This window comes from Phoenix dactylifera, chromosome 3, assembly GCF_051530095.1.
Source record: "Phoenix dactylifera cultivar Ajwa chromosome 3, Ajwa_hap1_PhDact_Kaust_v1.1, whole genome shotgun sequence".
Classification (NCBI taxonomy): Eukaryota; Viridiplantae; Streptophyta; class Magnoliopsida; order Arecales; family Arecaceae; genus Phoenix; species Phoenix dactylifera.
Genome location: NC_143192.1, coordinates 33,973,813 through 33,990,924, shown reverse-complemented (window position 1 = coordinate 33,990,924; position 17,112 = coordinate 33,973,813). Strand labels below are relative to the sequence as shown.

At 41.2% G+C, this 17,112-nt stretch overlaps 2 protein-coding genes across 4 annotated transcripts; both read left to right on the top strand.

Annotated features, from left to right (window-relative positions):
* The first annotated feature begins 361 nt into the window (after positions 1-361).
* LOC149768057 (uncharacterized) lies at positions 362-4,781 on the top strand. Its single transcript, XM_089929583.1, has 3 exons — positions 362-3,843; positions 3,926-3,988; positions 4,074-4,781. The coding sequence occupies exons 1-3, from the start codon at positions 3,511-3,513 to the stop codon at positions 4,131-4,133; spliced, it is 456 nt and encodes a 151-aa protein (XP_089785709.1). The 5' UTR covers positions 362-3,510; the 3' UTR covers positions 4,134-4,781.
* Positions 4,782-8,755: 3,974 nt separating this feature from the next.
* LOC103714140 (very-long-chain aldehyde decarbonylase GL1-10-like) lies at positions 8,756-17,023 on the top strand. 3 transcript variants are annotated; one of them, XM_089929579.1, is made up of 6 exons: positions 8,826-9,291; positions 9,477-9,799; positions 12,536-12,683; positions 12,773-12,805; positions 13,063-13,119; positions 13,229-13,693. In XM_089929579.1, the coding sequence occupies exons 1-6, from the start codon at positions 8,962-8,964 to the stop codon at positions 13,301-13,303; spliced, it is 966 nt and encodes a 321-aa protein (XP_089785705.1). In that variant the 5' UTR covers positions 8,826-8,961; the 3' UTR covers positions 13,304-13,693. The 3 variants fall into 3 exon arrangements, with proteins under 3 accessions (XP_089785706.1, XP_089785705.1, XP_089785707.1); XM_089929580.1 differs by lacking the exon at positions 13,063-13,119 and having other exon boundaries at positions 8,756-9,291; XM_089929581.1 differs by lacking the exons at positions 13,063-13,119; positions 13,229-13,693 and adding an exon at positions 16,949-17,023.
* Positions 17,024-17,112: the final 89 nt, after the last annotated feature.

Here is a 17,112-nt window from a genome sequence, read left to right as displayed (position 1 = left end):
TTGATTTTGCAAGTTCTAACTCTGTCTGTGAAACTTAAGACTCCGGCCTAAATGAGACGAGATTGGTATGAGCAGCAAATGGATAGAGCTCTCTTCTTCAAAGAATAAAAATTATTAAATTTTATGTTTGGAGAAAAATTGTGAGAGCACAAGTCATCTTCAATGGACACCTAATTCTTCGCAAATAGAGTTCCTTTAACTCGAGCCTTGGATGATAAATTCCTGGATGTTTGAGTCTGAATAATGATGATGCGGGTGAGTCTCTCTTCCTTTCTTTTAAAATATTTAGATTAAAACACTTTTCAGGCAACATGGCTGTTGTGGTTGATGAGAGCACAAAAGTGCGATCTACATACCACTTAAATTAGTATTATTGCTAACAAGATAATGGTAAAATCACTGATTTAATATTATATTTTTGTTGGGTGCAGGTGATCGTAAATCAAGGTTAAGATGTGCATTTAGTATAAATTGGGTTTAGAAAGATGCAAAACCCAAGTCGCGCACGTTCAACTTTGCCATGATCTGGTCAAAACCACCATTCATCAAGCACACTTGCACTTGAGTGACGCATAGCAGCCATCTGGGGGCAACATGCAATGGAACATCCAAGGGCCTACATTCATCAAGCCGCGAAGATCCAACGACGAATCGAAATACATAATCAGCGGATCTGATTCCCTCTCGTTAGGAAAACAAATATCAACCGTGAACCGTGCGAAAACAGGGGAGAAGTTCGCGTGCGATCCAGCCATCCGCAGTCAACCCCCTGATCCCAAATCGGCGACTTCCCAAATTTAGTATTCCTTTCCCATCTTTGCGTTCCAGAATCCAGCTCTTCACGTGCGGATTAACTTCATATTCACCTTCAGCGCCTCAACCTCCTGAATCAGTCTGGATTAGCTATGATTTCGGATCGAGCCAGCCTTTCCCCCCGATCGCGTTCAGTTGTCCATCTTCAGCCACTTCTTCCTTTTCAGCAGCAAATATAGTTTTTTTTTTTCATTCAACGGATCTCTTCCTGGCGTAATCATCTTCACCGCATGGAGGACCCCTGATTTCACACAACATCCAAGCCCCAGCTTCTTTCCCATATCATCCCATGCATCCATTTGAAGGAAATTATTTCAGCCTTCCGGCCTTCATAGGATCTGCGTCCGAACCTCCCGGACTCCGCGTCCGGGTATCCCGCGGCCAGCCAGAACACGCATCCCGGACGACCGCTCCTCCCAGAAAAGTTCCAGCATGCTTAGTTTGTTTTTTTTTGTTTTTATTTTTGGGGATGTTTCCTGGAATGAAAGGAAATGAGAAGATTGTTATAAGAGGAGCTCTCTCGGGAGGGGGGGATGGCTCTTATTCAAAGAAAGAAAAAAACAGAGGGGGGAGAATAGAAAAATAGAGAGACTGCTCTGTTTCCCAAAGGAAAACGAAAAAAAAAGGAAAAGAGAGGAGTTAATGTTTTTAATGAGAGGCTAAGTTCCTTGGTGAAGGGTGATGGAGGAACCTTTGATGTACTGCTTTTCCTGAAGTAAACTCCGAACCTTTGCTTTTATTGATTTATATTTTTGATGTATCATGGATTCTTGCATAATTATTTTGCTGTAGTTCTTTAATGGTTTATGTCTACTGATACATGAACTACTTTAGTATTTGATTTATCGTTGATGTACAGGCACGATGAATGCTTAGAAGTTGAGTTCATATGTTCTTGAAACACATACCATGATTAGATCTATTCCACTGTTAACATTCAATCAAGAATCACAAAGTTTATTTCTTGAATACAGTATCATCAAAGGGGAATCCGGATCCCTAACCATCTCTTCTTTACTGAATTTTATTTATCTGCTTATTAACCTTTACTTCTAAACTTCTAAAAACCATCTTTAATTACATCTGAAATTACGCTAATAACATATAGATCGTTCCCTGAGGAATTGACCTCGGACTTCCGAGTATACTACTTGTGCGATTCTCCTGCACTTGGAAGAGCAGTTTTACTTTTGCACCAGTGGTTCAAATTTAGCTCGAGGGTGACCACGCTGGAGGAGTCGGGGGAGCTACCGGTCGGGATGGAGAAAGGACGTCACTTCCTGCTCGCCGGCGGACCTGCACAAAGTCTCACCGGTGGGGTTCCGATGAGGGTCCTTCGATGATTAAGTTAGAGTGGATCTTAACTGGTCCAACCAAAAGGTCCTTAGGTGTTACCTAATGGGACTATTTATAGTCCCCGCGGATGTGCCCAGGTGGCAGAGGTATGGCCCATTCTCATCATGGAGGAAATGTCATAGGCTATGTGGCGCGTGGCCATGGCTTGCTTGGGGCACATGGTTTCGAGCTATCCCTGCGTACGGTGTGGCGTGGCGGGCGTTAACAGGGTATGGCCCTTGGTTGCAAGGTATGGCCTCTGATCGTCATGTCGTTGAGTGGCCAACAAGCAAAGCATGACGAGGTGACGTTATAATGTATGGCCACGTATGTGGGCTTAGGCGTGCATATAGGCACGCGCGTGAATGCGGCCGTGGGCGAGGTCGGGCTCGTTTGGAGGCCGCAGCATATACTTGACGAAGTCAGCTCGGAGAGCATTGAGGTCGGGCCAGCTTGAAGACCACGACATGTTTGGTGTGGTCGGCTCGGCGGGCTCGCTTAGAGGCTGCAGCATATACTTGGCGAAGTCAGCTTGGTGAGCACTAAGGTCGGGCCAACTTGGGGGCCGCGACATATTTGGTGAGGTCAGCTTGGTGGGCACTAAGGCCGGCCTAGTCTTCTTGACTCCGAGGTCTGCTCGGCAGGGTACCCCGAGCTCGGGTCGGGGCGTCATTGTGGTACCTGCGATCGACGGGGCCTCTTCGGCTCTTGGTCGATCTTGCAGGGTGCCCCGAGCTCGGGCTCGGGATGTCATTATATTATAGACGGTCGACGGGGCCTCTTGGCTCTTGGTCGATCTTACGGGCTCATGGCAGCGGAGAGATCTGGCCGAGGTCGGCTTGCTTTTGATGAGGTCCAGGGTCGAATTGGTGCTCAGCGGGACCGAGGTCTAACTTGCTCGGTACTGAGGTCTATTTGGCTGAAATTGGATGGTCCCTGAGGTAGGACGATCCATTTTGTATCCCATCAATGGCCAACAAAATTTAAATATTTTAAATTGTTATGAAAGAATAGTTTACGAGGCTTTTCTCACAACAAATAGCTAATGTTAACTCTGAGTGAAGTCTGGTGGCAGGAAAGTCAGTCTGAAATCTGAATGCAGAGGGATACCCAAATTCATGATCAAATTAGAGAAAGAAACATATGGGCAAAATATATGATCTAATAGTTCCTATAAAATTGTATTTATCCACAAAGAATCACTACAGGAAATATGGGTTTTAACGACGCTTTTTTGCCGACGCTTGTTCCAAGCGTCGATAATTTCCGAACTACCGCCAAAAATAGCCGACGCTTGTAAAAAGCGTCGGCTAATTACGACGCTTATTAGCGTCGTCGTAGAGTTGGGATAAGACGACGCTTATGCGCGTCGTTGAAAACCAAATCTCATCAAAACCCGCGGCCGCCCCCCTTCTCCCTCTATCCTCGATCGATCAAGCCCTAATAGAGCTAGCCGACCCTTGTCCCTTCCTTCACCCTCCTCTCCGGCGCCGAGCGACCTCCTCTCCTCCTCCCTCCTCCCTCCTCTTCCTCCCCCCAAAAGCTCGGGTCCGAGTCTTGGCCATGGCCGGCGATCGAAGAGCTTTTCCAGTTCGTTGCCTCTTCTTCTTCTGGATCTTGTCTCTGCTCTCGATCTCGCTCGCTTACAGGCCGGGAGACATCGTGCCAATGAGCAAGGCGAGCCAGTACCACGGGGTAAAAACTCGAACTGAAACCCTCGTTTTATCTGGATCCGTTCTTGATCCACTTCGATCTGATGTACTTTGGAAAATCTCAGTCAAGAACTGTCTGGAACGATGTTATTGGCCGCCACTGCCCTATTTTTGCTGTTAATCGGGAGGTAAGATCTTTGGTTTTGTTCTAAGGTTTTCCACCCTCATGATTTGTTCTTTATTTGTTTGTTTTTCTTTTGATTTTGTGCACAGGTGTTGATTCCGATACCAAAACCTACTGGGTTCACTGGTGCCGATCCTTACAAGATGTAAGTCTAATTGAATTTTCGTGTTTTTCTTAATTTGTCTAACATGTCATTTGAATATGCTTCTCTTTAGTCAATTTACGGTATCTGTGCAAGAATTGATGGCTGTATAATTTTTTTTATATGATTTGTTGAACTTAACGTAGCGCATATTAAGCATGAAAGAGATAACAGCTAAGCCCTCTTCCTGCTATGCTCGGACCATTCAGGTTCAAGCGCATTTTGTTTTGTGATTGCAATCTTTACTCCCAAGCCACTAGGAATCTTCCTGTTGGTATGCAAGAAGGTATATTTGTCCATTTTTGCTCAGGCGGGATGAATTTGGGATCCTGGGTGGTTTTCCTTGAAAAGAAATCGACTTCTTGTACACAAGCTATGAAATAAAGTTATCCTTTTTACTGAAATTATCCAAAGATGAAAAATAGAGGAACTTAGATGTAAAGTATTTCTAAATTCTGAATAATTGGCAACTTTTGTTTCCCTGCTATACATATCAATGCAAACACCAAGAGTATAATGTTTATAAACACATTGGGCTACCACATTGCTTCGGTAGGGAAAATAATTACCTTATGTGTTCCTTCAAAAAAATAATTACCTGATATGCTGCTACTACGATTTTCTAAATTGTGGCTCCTATTTTTGCTTTCATGTCTCAAAGGTCAAAAGGTGGTGGTCCTTATATGCTGAAAAAGGAAATTTATGCATTATATGGGTTCTCTCCTATCCTTATGATGGCCTTAACTGATCCAACCATTTAACAATTTTGTTTACCATGTACGAGGAGGAGTTGGTCATGAAAGAGTACGTTTGCATGAAGGACACAAACAAACAACTGAAGGAGCAGGTTTGATCTGTTTGAAGTATATGAAGTCAACAGAAGATGCATGAGTCAAATATTTTTCTAATTATAGTGCAATGGTATAAATTTCTCAAAGAATTTTACACTCTGCAGATCGCCAAGACAATCGAGTGTGAGGTTGGAACAAGTGCAGAGACCATGTCCATGCAGGTGGAGATATCATCTTCGTCGACTAATCTCCCACCAATGATATATAGCAGACTGCCTTTGGTGCCATATGCCTGGCCTCTCTGGCCTTCCATCTCTCCAAATGCTAGACCTTGCCATGATCATGATGATAGTCCTAGTATGTTTAGTGGATCAGTGTCACAATTCTATTTGCCACCCTCTGCTTGGTTTTATCCTTTACTACATGAAGTATCTGGATCCTGCTCTCAACATTCTTGCTCATTTAAAGGAAGACATGAAGATCCTGTCAGTATACTGCATGCTTCAGGACAGTCTTACGTACAGAGCACTGGACTATGAAAAGAAAGCAATGCTGCCTAGCACTAAGGAAATAAATGTTTCTTCGCCACAAATAATCGCTGCTGAGAAAGAGGAAAACACTGCTACAAGCAACCAAGGGTTGCAAGGAACAATCCAAACAGAGCATCAGATGTTCAAGTCCTTGTCCAGATGTTAAAGGGTGAATCGGCGATAGGTCAAGACAATGGAGGTTCACTGGAAAAATCAGAAGGAGATTGTTGTTACCCTCGAGAAATTATCGGGTGCAGCTGCAGCAGCACAAGCCCAGAAGAGGAGGAAATAACTCATGAGCTTCAAATGCTCGCAGAGATGATGATGATGGAGCTGAATTCCGTCCCTGATACTTTGTAGATTGTTTTTTATGGAGTTTGATATGTATATGTTTTTTATATTTTCAAAGTACATTGTAATTCATAACTTTTTATGTAAATTTAATCAGATATAATAATATAAATATTTCGAATAATCTGAATGTTTGTGTCAATATTAATGTAATTTGAATGTTTGGTTCATATTGCATAATGTGTGTTTTATGATATATGTAAATTTATGGAGTTTGATATTTTTATTTTTTTTTTAAAATAATTACATTTTCCGATGCTTTAAAGCGTCGGCAAAGAGCGTCGGCAAATCCCGATTTTTGGAAAGCATCGGCAAAAAAATTTTCCACTCCGGTATCGCCGACGCTTTTGCGACGTTTTGGTTGGCGTCGCCGGATCTTTAGCTGACGCTTATAAGCGTCGCTAAAGGCCATAAAAGCGTCGGGAAAGGTAAGTTCTCCTGTAGTGAATATTCTCCATCTTATCCTAAAATATACTTTTGTTAATGTGCTTTAAATTATGTAAACTTCCATGGGGATGATGGTTTTGTGAGAACAACACGGATAGCCATCTAAACACTTTGAGCTCGCTTATTCTTGAAACAAATTTCGGTTAGTCATAGGGGGGGGGGGTGTACTTATTGAAGTGTGAGTTTGCTACATGGTTGACATTGATGATTAGCTAGATAAAAAGTTTAAAAAGGTGAATCATGGATACTTGATGCTTTTATAGATTTCCATGCCTAAGTATTTGGATCTTAGAATCATTACTTCTGACCGATCTCTAAATCTCACCAAGATATCATAACTTCTGACCTATATCTGGATCTAATCCATAATGGTTGGACGTACATGATGTAAACCATTTCACATGGAGTGGGCCATAGAGGAAGCATACCAAATAAACAATGGCATGTTAGATTAATCTGTCTCATATCTGGTAGTCCAGGTGGCTGTGATGCCAAAAATCCCTCACAGCCAAAACGAAAAACTGCCTTTTGATATCATGTCAGATATGTGATTTGTGCCCCTTGTCATCATCATCAATATCCCGAAATTTATCTAAACCTGCAGCCATTAGAATATTATAATAATCTTTGACTGTTATAATATTTCAATGACTCTGATAATAACTTGAGAGAACAATATAAAGAGTACAATAATGATAATGATAATGATAATAATAATAATAATAATAATAGTAATAATAAAAAATATTTAGTTATGTATAATAATATATATACATGCAACTTTTCACTGGTCATTTTAATACAACGATAGTTTTAAAATTCAAATTCTACTAATTCCTAACATAACTTTTTTTTCATTGGATTAATCCCTTATTTAAATCCAAATATGATAGTAGTTTTTAAATCCATCCATGATTTTCTCAATGAGATACTTAGAGTGTGTTTGGTGATTTTTACAGGAAAAAAGTACTAATAATGTTTGGTAGCATCTTCTAATGGTGCTTATCTAAGAACAAAAAGATTTAAAAAATATATTTAGACGAAGCCAAAAAATCTAATTTATAGTTTTATTTGTTTTCTAAAATAAAAACAATTTCGATTCACATATACTATTTAAAGTACCTGTACAGGTTGCATGGATGAAAAGAAAATAAATATAAAAGAGAAGAAAAGTTTAAGTTCGATCTAGATGTTACATGTTTGAGACTTCAAGACTTTGAGCTAGATTGTAGAGAGATCAAAAAGAGGTGTTTTTTTTAAAATTTTTATGTGACTTTCATTTCCACTCAAAACGAGGGTTCTCATGTGAATCCCAGGCAATCCTAATCCTAAGAGCTCGTTTGATTCGCGGGAAGCATTTTTCCTTTTAGAAATATGATTCCTGAAAAGCAGATTCCTAGGAAGAGAATGTCTAGGAAAGTACTTTTGGCATGTTTGGTTAACCATGAGAAAGTGATAGATTTTTAGAGTGCTTATGTTTGGTTGACCATCCACTGTCTTGAAAAAGTTATATATAATTCGTATTATACCCTTAATAAAAATTAGGTGTTTAATGCCTTTTTGATGCTTCTTTAATGCTGAAGGGCCTTTTTGAGAAAAAATAAAAATAAAATGATTCCCGCCTCATGAGAAAGTAACTTTTCCATGTTTCTCATGGGAAAGACTTTTCCATAACATGTGAGAATCATATTTCCATAAGAATACAACTTTTCTCTCTCTCCTTTAAAAACTCCAACCAAATAAGAAATATCTCATTATTTTTTCGTTGACCACACTTTTGCTCTTTCTTTTTTTCGTGAGCCAAACGGGCCCTAAAAGGGAAGGTTAATATGCCATCAACCCAAACTCCACGGATCATAAAAGAGCAATGCACTTATCCAAAACCAAGTAGTAGATCCGTCCATCTCCATCCAAAACGAAGGAGCCATATTCCACGTGTCTGATAGGGCAATCCAAAAAGGAAAGATAGAGAAGATGCCACGATGGTCTCAGTTCGCTTACCGATGGAGCGCGGTTCTCTTCGCCCCACAAAAGCCTACGACGTCCCTATCGCCAATCGACCGCCAGTGCCGCAACGTTGACACCTCATACGATCCACATTGTCACTGTGACGTTCCCAGATTTCTCTGCCGGCGAATACGTATTCTAACCGATCCACTTCTTAAACGACTGAGATGGTGGCCTAATACTTCGACCCAAAAATGACCCACTGTAAAGAAAATCTCAAAAATAAAATAAAAAGAAAAAAAAAAGTTTCTTAATAAGTTCGTCTTAAACGGCCACTATAGAGGAATTATATAATAAGTTCGTCCTCTTTAAGCTTCCAAATGTATTTAGCGGCTTCTGAGCCACCTTTTTTATACCCAAAGAACGCTACGGAGCCCAACATAGTATATGAAGCATGCCAGATGGCGCGAGACGTAAGGTGGGATCGTCTTCATGACGCGCTTCAAGAGAAAAATTTGGGCGGGGCTCTTATTTTCCCACTCCCGCGCCTATATAGCGCCGAAACATCGCATCACCCGGTCACCTACTCTCACCTTCTCCTTTCCTCCACGACTCCACCCTCCTCCTCTCTCGCGGACCCGGCGCCCCCCCCATTCCGGAGTCGCACAAACCCAACGGCATTCCCTCCTATCGAATTAAAAATATCCCAGGAGGCTTTTCTGCATTCCTCCCGCTCCCCGTTCACGTACGTCCTCCGTCGCCGCCGGAGATGTTGCCGTACGAAACGATCGCCGCGGCGGAGGCGGCGTTGGGGCGCAACCTCACCGCCTCCGAGGCCCTCTGGTTCCGCTACTCCGCCCGGATGCCTGACTTCCTCCTCTACTACCACAACATCCTTTTCCTCTTCATCATTTTCACTCTCGTTCCCCTCCCCCTCGCCCTCCTCGAGCTCCGCCTCCCCTCCGTTCTTGTCCCCTACAAGCTCCAGCCTAAGGTCCACCTCCCTGCGTCCTCCTTCTTCCAGTGCTACAAAGACGTCATGCGCGCCTTCCTCCTCGTCGTCGGGTCCCTCATGATCATCTCCTACCCTTCCGTCAAGGTCTCGCTTCCTTCCCCACCTCCACCTTCTAGGGCCTCCTGGGGTCTGGGTTTTCTTTTCGATCGGAAAAGTTGCTTTGTTCTTTTTTTTTCCGAGCAGGATTCGTCTTTCTACCGATTACTTGCTTGAAAAGACCGAAAAATATGAGCTCTTTTTTTCTTGTTTTATGGCTGACACTGGTGCAGCTTGTGGGGATACGGACGGGGTTGCCGCTGCCGTCGGCGGGGGAGATGGCGGCGCAGCTGGCGGTGTACTTCTTGATCGAAGACTACACAAACTACTGGATCCATCGGCTGCTGCACGGGCGGTGGGGGTACGAGAAGATCCACCGCGTCCACCACGAGTTCACGGCCCCGATCGGGTTCGCCGCGCCTTACGCTCACTGGGCGGAGGTCCTCATCCTCGGTATCCCCTCCTTCATGGGCCCCGCCATCGCCCCGGGCCACATGATCACCCTGTGGCTCTGGATGGCCCTCCGCCACGTCGAGGCTATCGAGACCCACAGCGGGTATCATCACCGAACTTTCGATTTACTTTAGTTTATAAAAGTTGCATCCTTTGACGATTTTTATAGTTTATAATAAGATCCGTTGAGCCGTGACTTATAGCCGGTATGGTTTGATGCCGAACCAATTCCGACAGAGATAGGGCTTGCCGATTCCATAAAATATTTAATTGATATATCATTTTTTATTTTTTTATAGTTTATAATAAGATCCGCTGAATCGGTATCGAGATCTATATCGATCAGTGGCCGGTACAATTTAGTATCGAGCCAGTACCGATACAGGTAGAGCGTGCTAGTTCCATATTGGCACATTTTTTTTTGATTTTCAAAAATATTGTAATCACTTTTTTTAAACTTTTTTTAATAATTTTAAGTCTAATTTATTTTTTTTGTATTTTCATGATTTTTTATGTTTTTATAATCCCAGTTTAACCTAAATGATGTATTCTATGATTTTAAAATGATACAAATTACAAAATGATTAGTAAGATATTGCATGTTATAAGTAATATAGAATATTTTCAAATCAAGTAGTGACGTAAAAAATTATAAAATAATATTATCAATTACATACATTTAAAGTACAGTATACATACTGATATCTAAAATTACGTCGAGTGGCGATGACTTTCGTAAATATTCGGATTATCTCTCTACATGTATTATAACTGCACCTAAAAAAGGACATCCTAGTGCACAAGGTTTTTGCAATTGCAGGATTTAAAAGGATCAGATGTATGCAACCTTACCCCCACATGCAGGAAGGTTATTTCCATGTTTGAACCTGTGACACCTATGTCATAATGGAGCAACCTTACTTTAGGAAAGAATACGTTCGTGGTCCATGGGTTCCTTACGCAGCAAATCCGTATCAGCTAAGGTATCCTGCCGGGAGAGGACGTAAAATCCTGCGCTCTTTTGAGAAATTTCTCCTTAGGCGCATGTCTCAGCAACACAAAATGAGGGTCTCGCTCGTTATAGGACTTGACCAAACATCTCACGACACGAGCTGACGATAGCCATGCAGCACCAGTATGAAAGTCAGTACCATCCAGGAGAGAAAGATTTAATTAGAGATATTCCCAATACCCGTAATATAATAATAGTTAGAACTCTCTTCAACCGGCTCTTTTTAAGCTAGATAAACAGGCTGAACTTAATTGTTACATTGAGTTGGGGAAGCCTCCTGTTCTTCCTATCCTGTTGAAAAAGAGACAACTCCCAGCTCCTCTTCTTCGTATGAAATAGTAGTGCCTACCTTTCATTTCGTCGAATTGGTTTTATCTCTTGACTACTTCTCCTCTTTAGATTCAGCTGCTTATGTTGCCTCTTCCGATAGGGATGCTAATAATGACCCATCTTCCTTATCAGGTGGATTTGATAAATCATTCATGAAGGCCCGCCAGTGTATTATAATTGCACCTATAAACCAGATTTATTTATACATGTATCTGTATCTATTTATACAATACCATAACGAGTGAGCTGCTGTCTTTGGTTCTGGTAAATTAGCCCTTGAGTGAAACATTGAAATAGTTGTTGTGGAAAACTTTATTATAGGATAACTACAGAGTATGAATAAAATCCTGTTAAAAAGGTATCAACTAGCTGCCTATCTATCTGATACCTTTCTGTAACTGATCTCATCTCTTCCAAAGTCTTCTGTCCAGACCCATTCAAATTGTTGATATCATAAATCTCATCTTGCCCATACCCATACACAATATGTATGTCTATGCATCTTTATGTACATATATATTTACGTATATTTTTATATATAATATATGTAATGTGCATGTGTATGTTATTGGCACGTTGTGTCAGGTGAGGTTTTGAGTTTAATATAGAAAATTGATGACTTTTTTTCTCAATACTTCTCATGTATTTGAGTTTTAGTAGGTCCACTAACTAAATAGTAAATACTACAAGTTTGAGCCCCTATGGTTATTGAAACTGCTTGCTTAAATTAGGAAGTATATATTAGTTTATTGCACGATAATTTTATCAATAAAAACAAAAAAAAGGGTAATCAGGAACTCGAGTCATTTTGTATTCCAAAGATGTTGGTCAACAAAAGCTTTCGAAATGCAAAATACCAAACTGTTTTATTCTTAGACTAAAATGCCGAGAACATGTATATATTTGAGTTTGAACAGCCGTCTCCGGAAAGCCTCTAAATTATTTCAATGCTGGGGTGCTGTATGATCAAAGATTTGCTTATGAAGCAGCTTAAACATCCAAGGAAGGTTTCCAAACTGGATAATTTTTTTCCAGAAACTCCTATTTGTACCTTGTATGTCATCCATTCTCATTCTTTCTCAAGATGTAAAGCGATGCACGACTCTTATTGCCTGTTATGTCACACTCCTATGGATTGAACTGAATAGAGCAAGCTTATCAGAAGAATTTGTGAAACAATTCTTCCAGATCTTTGTGGATGCTAGACGTGAAACTAGCGAATTACTTATTGAAAAGAATGCTCATGAAGTCACTGCCAGATTTCTTCTTTCTTTCTGAATATTAGTTTTATGTGGATGGGAAATGATGGTCATCTCCCTGCTGGCATTTCCCATTTTAGCATATATTTTTTTTTTTTCTGCTTTGTTTCTTCATTTTAGTCCATACCAGAGCTTGATCCCTAGTTAGCATCTGTCTGCTTTGTGTCCACAAAGCTAATCACTTGCTTGAGCAATTATTGAATCATATTGTTTTCACTGACACATTGGTTTCAAACAGCTATGATTTCCCTCTAAGTCCCACAAAATATATCCCATTTTATGGAGGGGCTGAGTACCATGATTATCATCACTATGTAGGAGGCCAGAGCCAAAGTAACTTTGCTTCTGTCTTTACCTACTGTGACTACATATATGGAACTGACAAGGTGAGCTAGTCTTATAGTTTTGAGTGTAATTAGCTTTGAAGGAAGAGATCTGGTATACTGATGCTATACTTGTTTCTTTATCATCTCAGGGTTACAGATATCATAAGGCGCACCTTTCAAAGGTAGATTTCCAACCTTGTTTTGCCCATGTCTTTAAATACTAGGTTTCTTCATTCAGCAAGTAACGCATTTCAATCTATTTAAGCATACATGGACATGCCTGCTAATCTTTTTCAAAACAAATGTCTGCAAGATACTCTCTTTCTCTCTCTCTCTCTCTGTGTGTGTGTGTGAGTGTGCGTGCATAACATGGTTGAATGTTGCTTAATTTAACACATGTATCAAGTCTGAACTAAATGGCGAAACATGGATACATTAGGTGATTTATTTTCAGTTGTCTGGAAAAAAATCGTGCACTGAGACTTTAAAATTCCAGGTATTTCACTATACAAAGTTATAATTGAAATGAATTCATGCATTTAGGTTCGAAGTTATAATTCTATCATTATCTTTTTATTCACTTATTCTGTTGTCATCTTTAACAGTTAAGGAAGCAAAGGGGAGCAGATGGTGAAAATAGAGAAGCAAATGGCTGGAATTATAATGAGAAGTTCGAGTAGGATTAGATCTTAAAGCCCCTGTGCCTCAAAAATTTGTATGCTTATTGGTGTGACTAGTGAGCTTCAGCTACTTTGCGCCAAATTCAGGTCATCATTCATTGGTGGGCCATACGAAAGGCAGTCTTTAAGCATCGCTCATCTGATTTTTGGCGCTGCAATGGTTTTAGAGGATGTTTCTGTTTCTTCTAGGCAGTCTTTAGGTATAGTCGTCTGTCTCCTTGCTTTTCTATTGATGCTGTGTTTTTAGTTACTAGACTGCTTACAAAAAGAACATCCGGTCTCCTTGCTTTTCTATTGATGCTGTGTTTTTAGTTACTAGACTGCTTACAAAAAGAACATCCGGCGATGGTATTTTGTTCAAGTGCCAATTTGTTTTTTTTTTTTTTTTAACACGAGTTTTTAGTACTGTTTCCTTATGTTGGTAAGCTGTCTTCCTCCTTTTAATCAGACAGTCGTTGTAATGAAAGTTTTTAGTACTGTTTCCTCATGTTGGTAAGTTGTCTTCCCCCTACTTTAAATAAGACAGTTGTTGTAATGGAATCATTAATAACCTTACGACATTCCTCCCTTTAAATGCGTGGAATTCATGCTAAGGTAATTCTCCTAACACCCATCAGTCGCTATGGCTGCTTAAAACTACATTTTTTAAGACAAAACTGGTTGATTCCATGAACAAGCATAAGTCATGCTTTCTGAACCAGCGAAAATAACAAACTATTTGTCCCTTGGACATGTTCGAATGCTTTTCTCCCCAGTTCGGATGTGCTATCAGTAAAGTATTATGCTACACCTATTAATTTTGTAATTAGATTAGGTTGAAGGATCGATAAGCATTGTCAATTAGTAAAGCTTCGTCCAAGAAATATTGCCTTGAAAATTAGCAAACTGGGTTGTATTTGTCACGCCCCCGCCTGCCCGGGGCACGTGAGGCACCCAATGAGGGGCCACATGAGGGGGAAACACGGGGCTCCTCTGGCAGATATTCTTCGGTTCCGGGGCCCGCACGCGCACGCACGCGCCGCTCGGACTTCTTTCCAATTTTGTTTTCCATCCAAAATGCGTCTGCAGAATTTGGAGACACCCGCCTCATATGCTCAGGCTCTAAAATGAGTCTAGCCAATATGGAATTTTTATTCACCCATCCTCGGACTAGAGCCGTCCTCGGCTCTGATACCAAATATCACGCTCCTTCCTGCGTGGGGCACGTGAGGCACCCAGCGCCCGCATGAGAGCCCCATGAGGGGGGAACATGGGGCTCTCCTGCCAGATATTATCCGGTTCTGGAGCCCGCACACACGCCGCTCAGACTCCTCTCCGGATTTGTTTTCCATCCAAAATGCGTCTGTAGGATTTGGAGACACCCACCTCATATGCTCAGGTACTGAAACGAGTCTAGCCGATGTGGGATCTTTCAGTATTAAACTGAGGCAAATATTCAAATCATAAGTTGGCTGGTAGCAACTCATTCAGACGAGTTGGTTTCTTAGTTTCAAATTAAGCAAGTTCTAGGGTTTAGGAAAACATTGAATTTAGTATACAAAACTTGATGTCACCTAAATAATCTGCAGTCTTTAGGTATAGTTCTTAGTTTTGGAGGATGTTTCTGCTTCTTCTAAGCAGTCTTTAGGTATAGTCGTCTGTCTCCTTGCTTCTCTACTGATGCTGTGTTTTTGGTTACTGGACTGCTTACAAAATGAACATCCAACGATGGTACTTTGTTCAAGTGCCAATTTGGTTTTTTTTCTTTTTTTTTTTTTTTAACACGAGTTTTTAGTCCTGTTTTCTCATGTTGGTAAGCTGTCTTCCTCCTTTTAATCAGACAGTTGTTGTAATGAAAGATTTTAGTACCGTTTTCTCATGTTGGTAAGTTGTCTTTCCCCTACTTTTAATCAGACAGTTGTTGTAATGAAATCATTAATAACCTTACGACATTTCTCCCTTTAAATGCGTTGAATTCATGCTAAGGTAATTCTCCTAGCACCCATCAGCCGCTATGGCTCCTTAAAACTACATTTTTTAAGACAAAATTGGTTGATTCCATGAACAAGCATAAGTCATGCTTTCTGAACCAGCAGAAATAACAAACTATTTGTCCCTTGGACATGTTCGAATGCTTTCATCCCCAGTTCGGATGTGCTATCAGTAAAGTATCATGCTAAACCTATTAATTTTGTAATTAGATCAGGTTGAAGGATCAATAAGCGTTGTCAATTAGTAGAGCTTTGTGACTTTGTCCAAGAAATGTTGCCTTAAAAATTAGCATACTGGGCTGTATTAAACAGAGGCAAACATTCAAATCATAAATTGGCTGGTAGCAACTCATTCAGGCGAATTGGTTTTTTAGTTCTGGATTAAGCAAGTTCTAGGGCTTAGAAAAACATTGAATTTAGTAGAGGTGGGCATTGGGCCGGGCCGCCCATGGCCCGGCACGGCCCAGCACGAAACGGGCCGTGCCAGGCACGGCCCGCTTGCTACAGTAACGGGCCGTGCTAGGTACAGCTCATAAAAGGGGGCCGGGCTGGGTTAAGGATTTCTGGCCCGCGGGCCGAGCCCGGCACGTCCCATAAGGGCCTGGGCTGGCACGATTCGTGGGCCAAGCACGGCACAGCCCGCGGGCTAGCCCGGATTTGGATATTTTTTTTCCAAAATACCCCTCAAATTAGCCGTTTTATGGCTGTTGGAGGGGCAAAATAAGTAAAAAGCCACAAATAGCCATTATGGGCCAAAAAAATAGCCGTTATGGGCCACCCATAACGGCTATTTTTTTTGGACAGACGGGCCGTGCCAGGCACGGCCCGTTTCGTAACAGGCCGGGCCAGGCATGGCCCGTTTGGTCTGTGGCCCGGTGGGCCTGGGCCGGGCCCAGTACGGCCCGATGCCCATCTCTGAAATTTAGTATACAAAACTTGATGTCACCTCAATAGTCTGCCTAGGATCTTCTACTAGCCTTCTGGAAACCTCGAGCTGTGAGAGGGCTGCTTCTGGTTCAAGGATGGAGGGGCTGAGTACCATGATTATCATCACTATGTAGGAGGCTAGAGCCAAAGTAACTTTGCTTCTGTCTTTACCTACTGTGACTACATATATGGAACTAACAAGGTGAGCTAGTCTCATAGTTTTAAGTGTGATTAGCTTTGAAGGAAGAGATCTGGTATACTGATGCTATACTTGTTTCTTTATCATCTCAGGGTCACAGATACCATAAGGCGCACCTTTCAAAGGTAGTTCTCCAACCTTGTTTTGCCCTTGTCTTTAAATACTAGGTTTCTTCATTCAGCAAGTAACGCATTTCATTCCATTTAAGCATACATGGACATGTCTGCTAATGTTTTTTAAAACAAATGTCTGCAAGATACTCTCTCTCTCTCTCTCTCCCTCTCTGTGTGCGCGTGAGTGTGCATACATAACATTGTTGAATGTTGGTTAATTTAACATATGTATCAAGTCTGAACTAAATGGTGAAACATGAATAGCATTATGTGATTTATTTTCCGTTGTCTGGAAAAAAATCGTGCATTGAGACTTTTAAATTTCATGTATTTCACTATACAAAGTTATAACTGCAATGAATTCATACATTTAGGTTCGAAGTTATAATTCCATCATTATCTTTTTATTCACTTATTATGTTGTCATCTTTAACAGTTAGGGGAGCAAAGGGGAGCAGATGGTGAAAATGGAGAAACCAATGGTTGGAATTATAATGAGAAGTTTGAGTAGGATTAGATCTTAAAGCCCCCTGTGCCTCAAAAATTTGTGTGCTTATTGGTGTGACTAGTGAGCTTCAGCTATTTTGCGCCAAATTCAGG

Excerpts from the sequence above, each read along its gene's own strand:
- LOC149768057 (XM_089929583.1), top strand. The coding sequence starts at position 3,511 with ATGCGCGTCGTTGAAAACCAAATCTCATCAAAACCCGCGGCCGCCCCC. Across the intron at positions 3,844-3,925 it reads AGGCGAGCCAGTACCACGGG|TCAAGAACTGTCTGGAACGA; the intron begins GTAAAAACTCGA and ends GGAAAATCTCAG. Across the intron at positions 3,989-4,073 it reads TTTTTGCTGTTAATCGGGAG|GTGTTGATTCCGATACCAAA; the intron begins GTAAGATCTTTG and ends TTTTGTGCACAG.
- LOC103714140 (XM_089929579.1), top strand. The coding sequence starts at position 8,962 with ATGTTGCCGTACGAAACGATCGCCGCGGCGGAGGCGGCGTTGGGGCGC. Across the intron at positions 9,800-12,535 it reads GCTATCGAGACCCACAGCGG|CTATGATTTCCCTCTAAGTC; the intron begins GTATCATCACCG and ends GGTTTCAAACAG. Across the intron at positions 12,684-12,772 it reads ACATATATGGAACTGACAAG|GGTTACAGATATCATAAGGC; the intron begins GTGAGCTAGTCT and ends TTATCATCTCAG.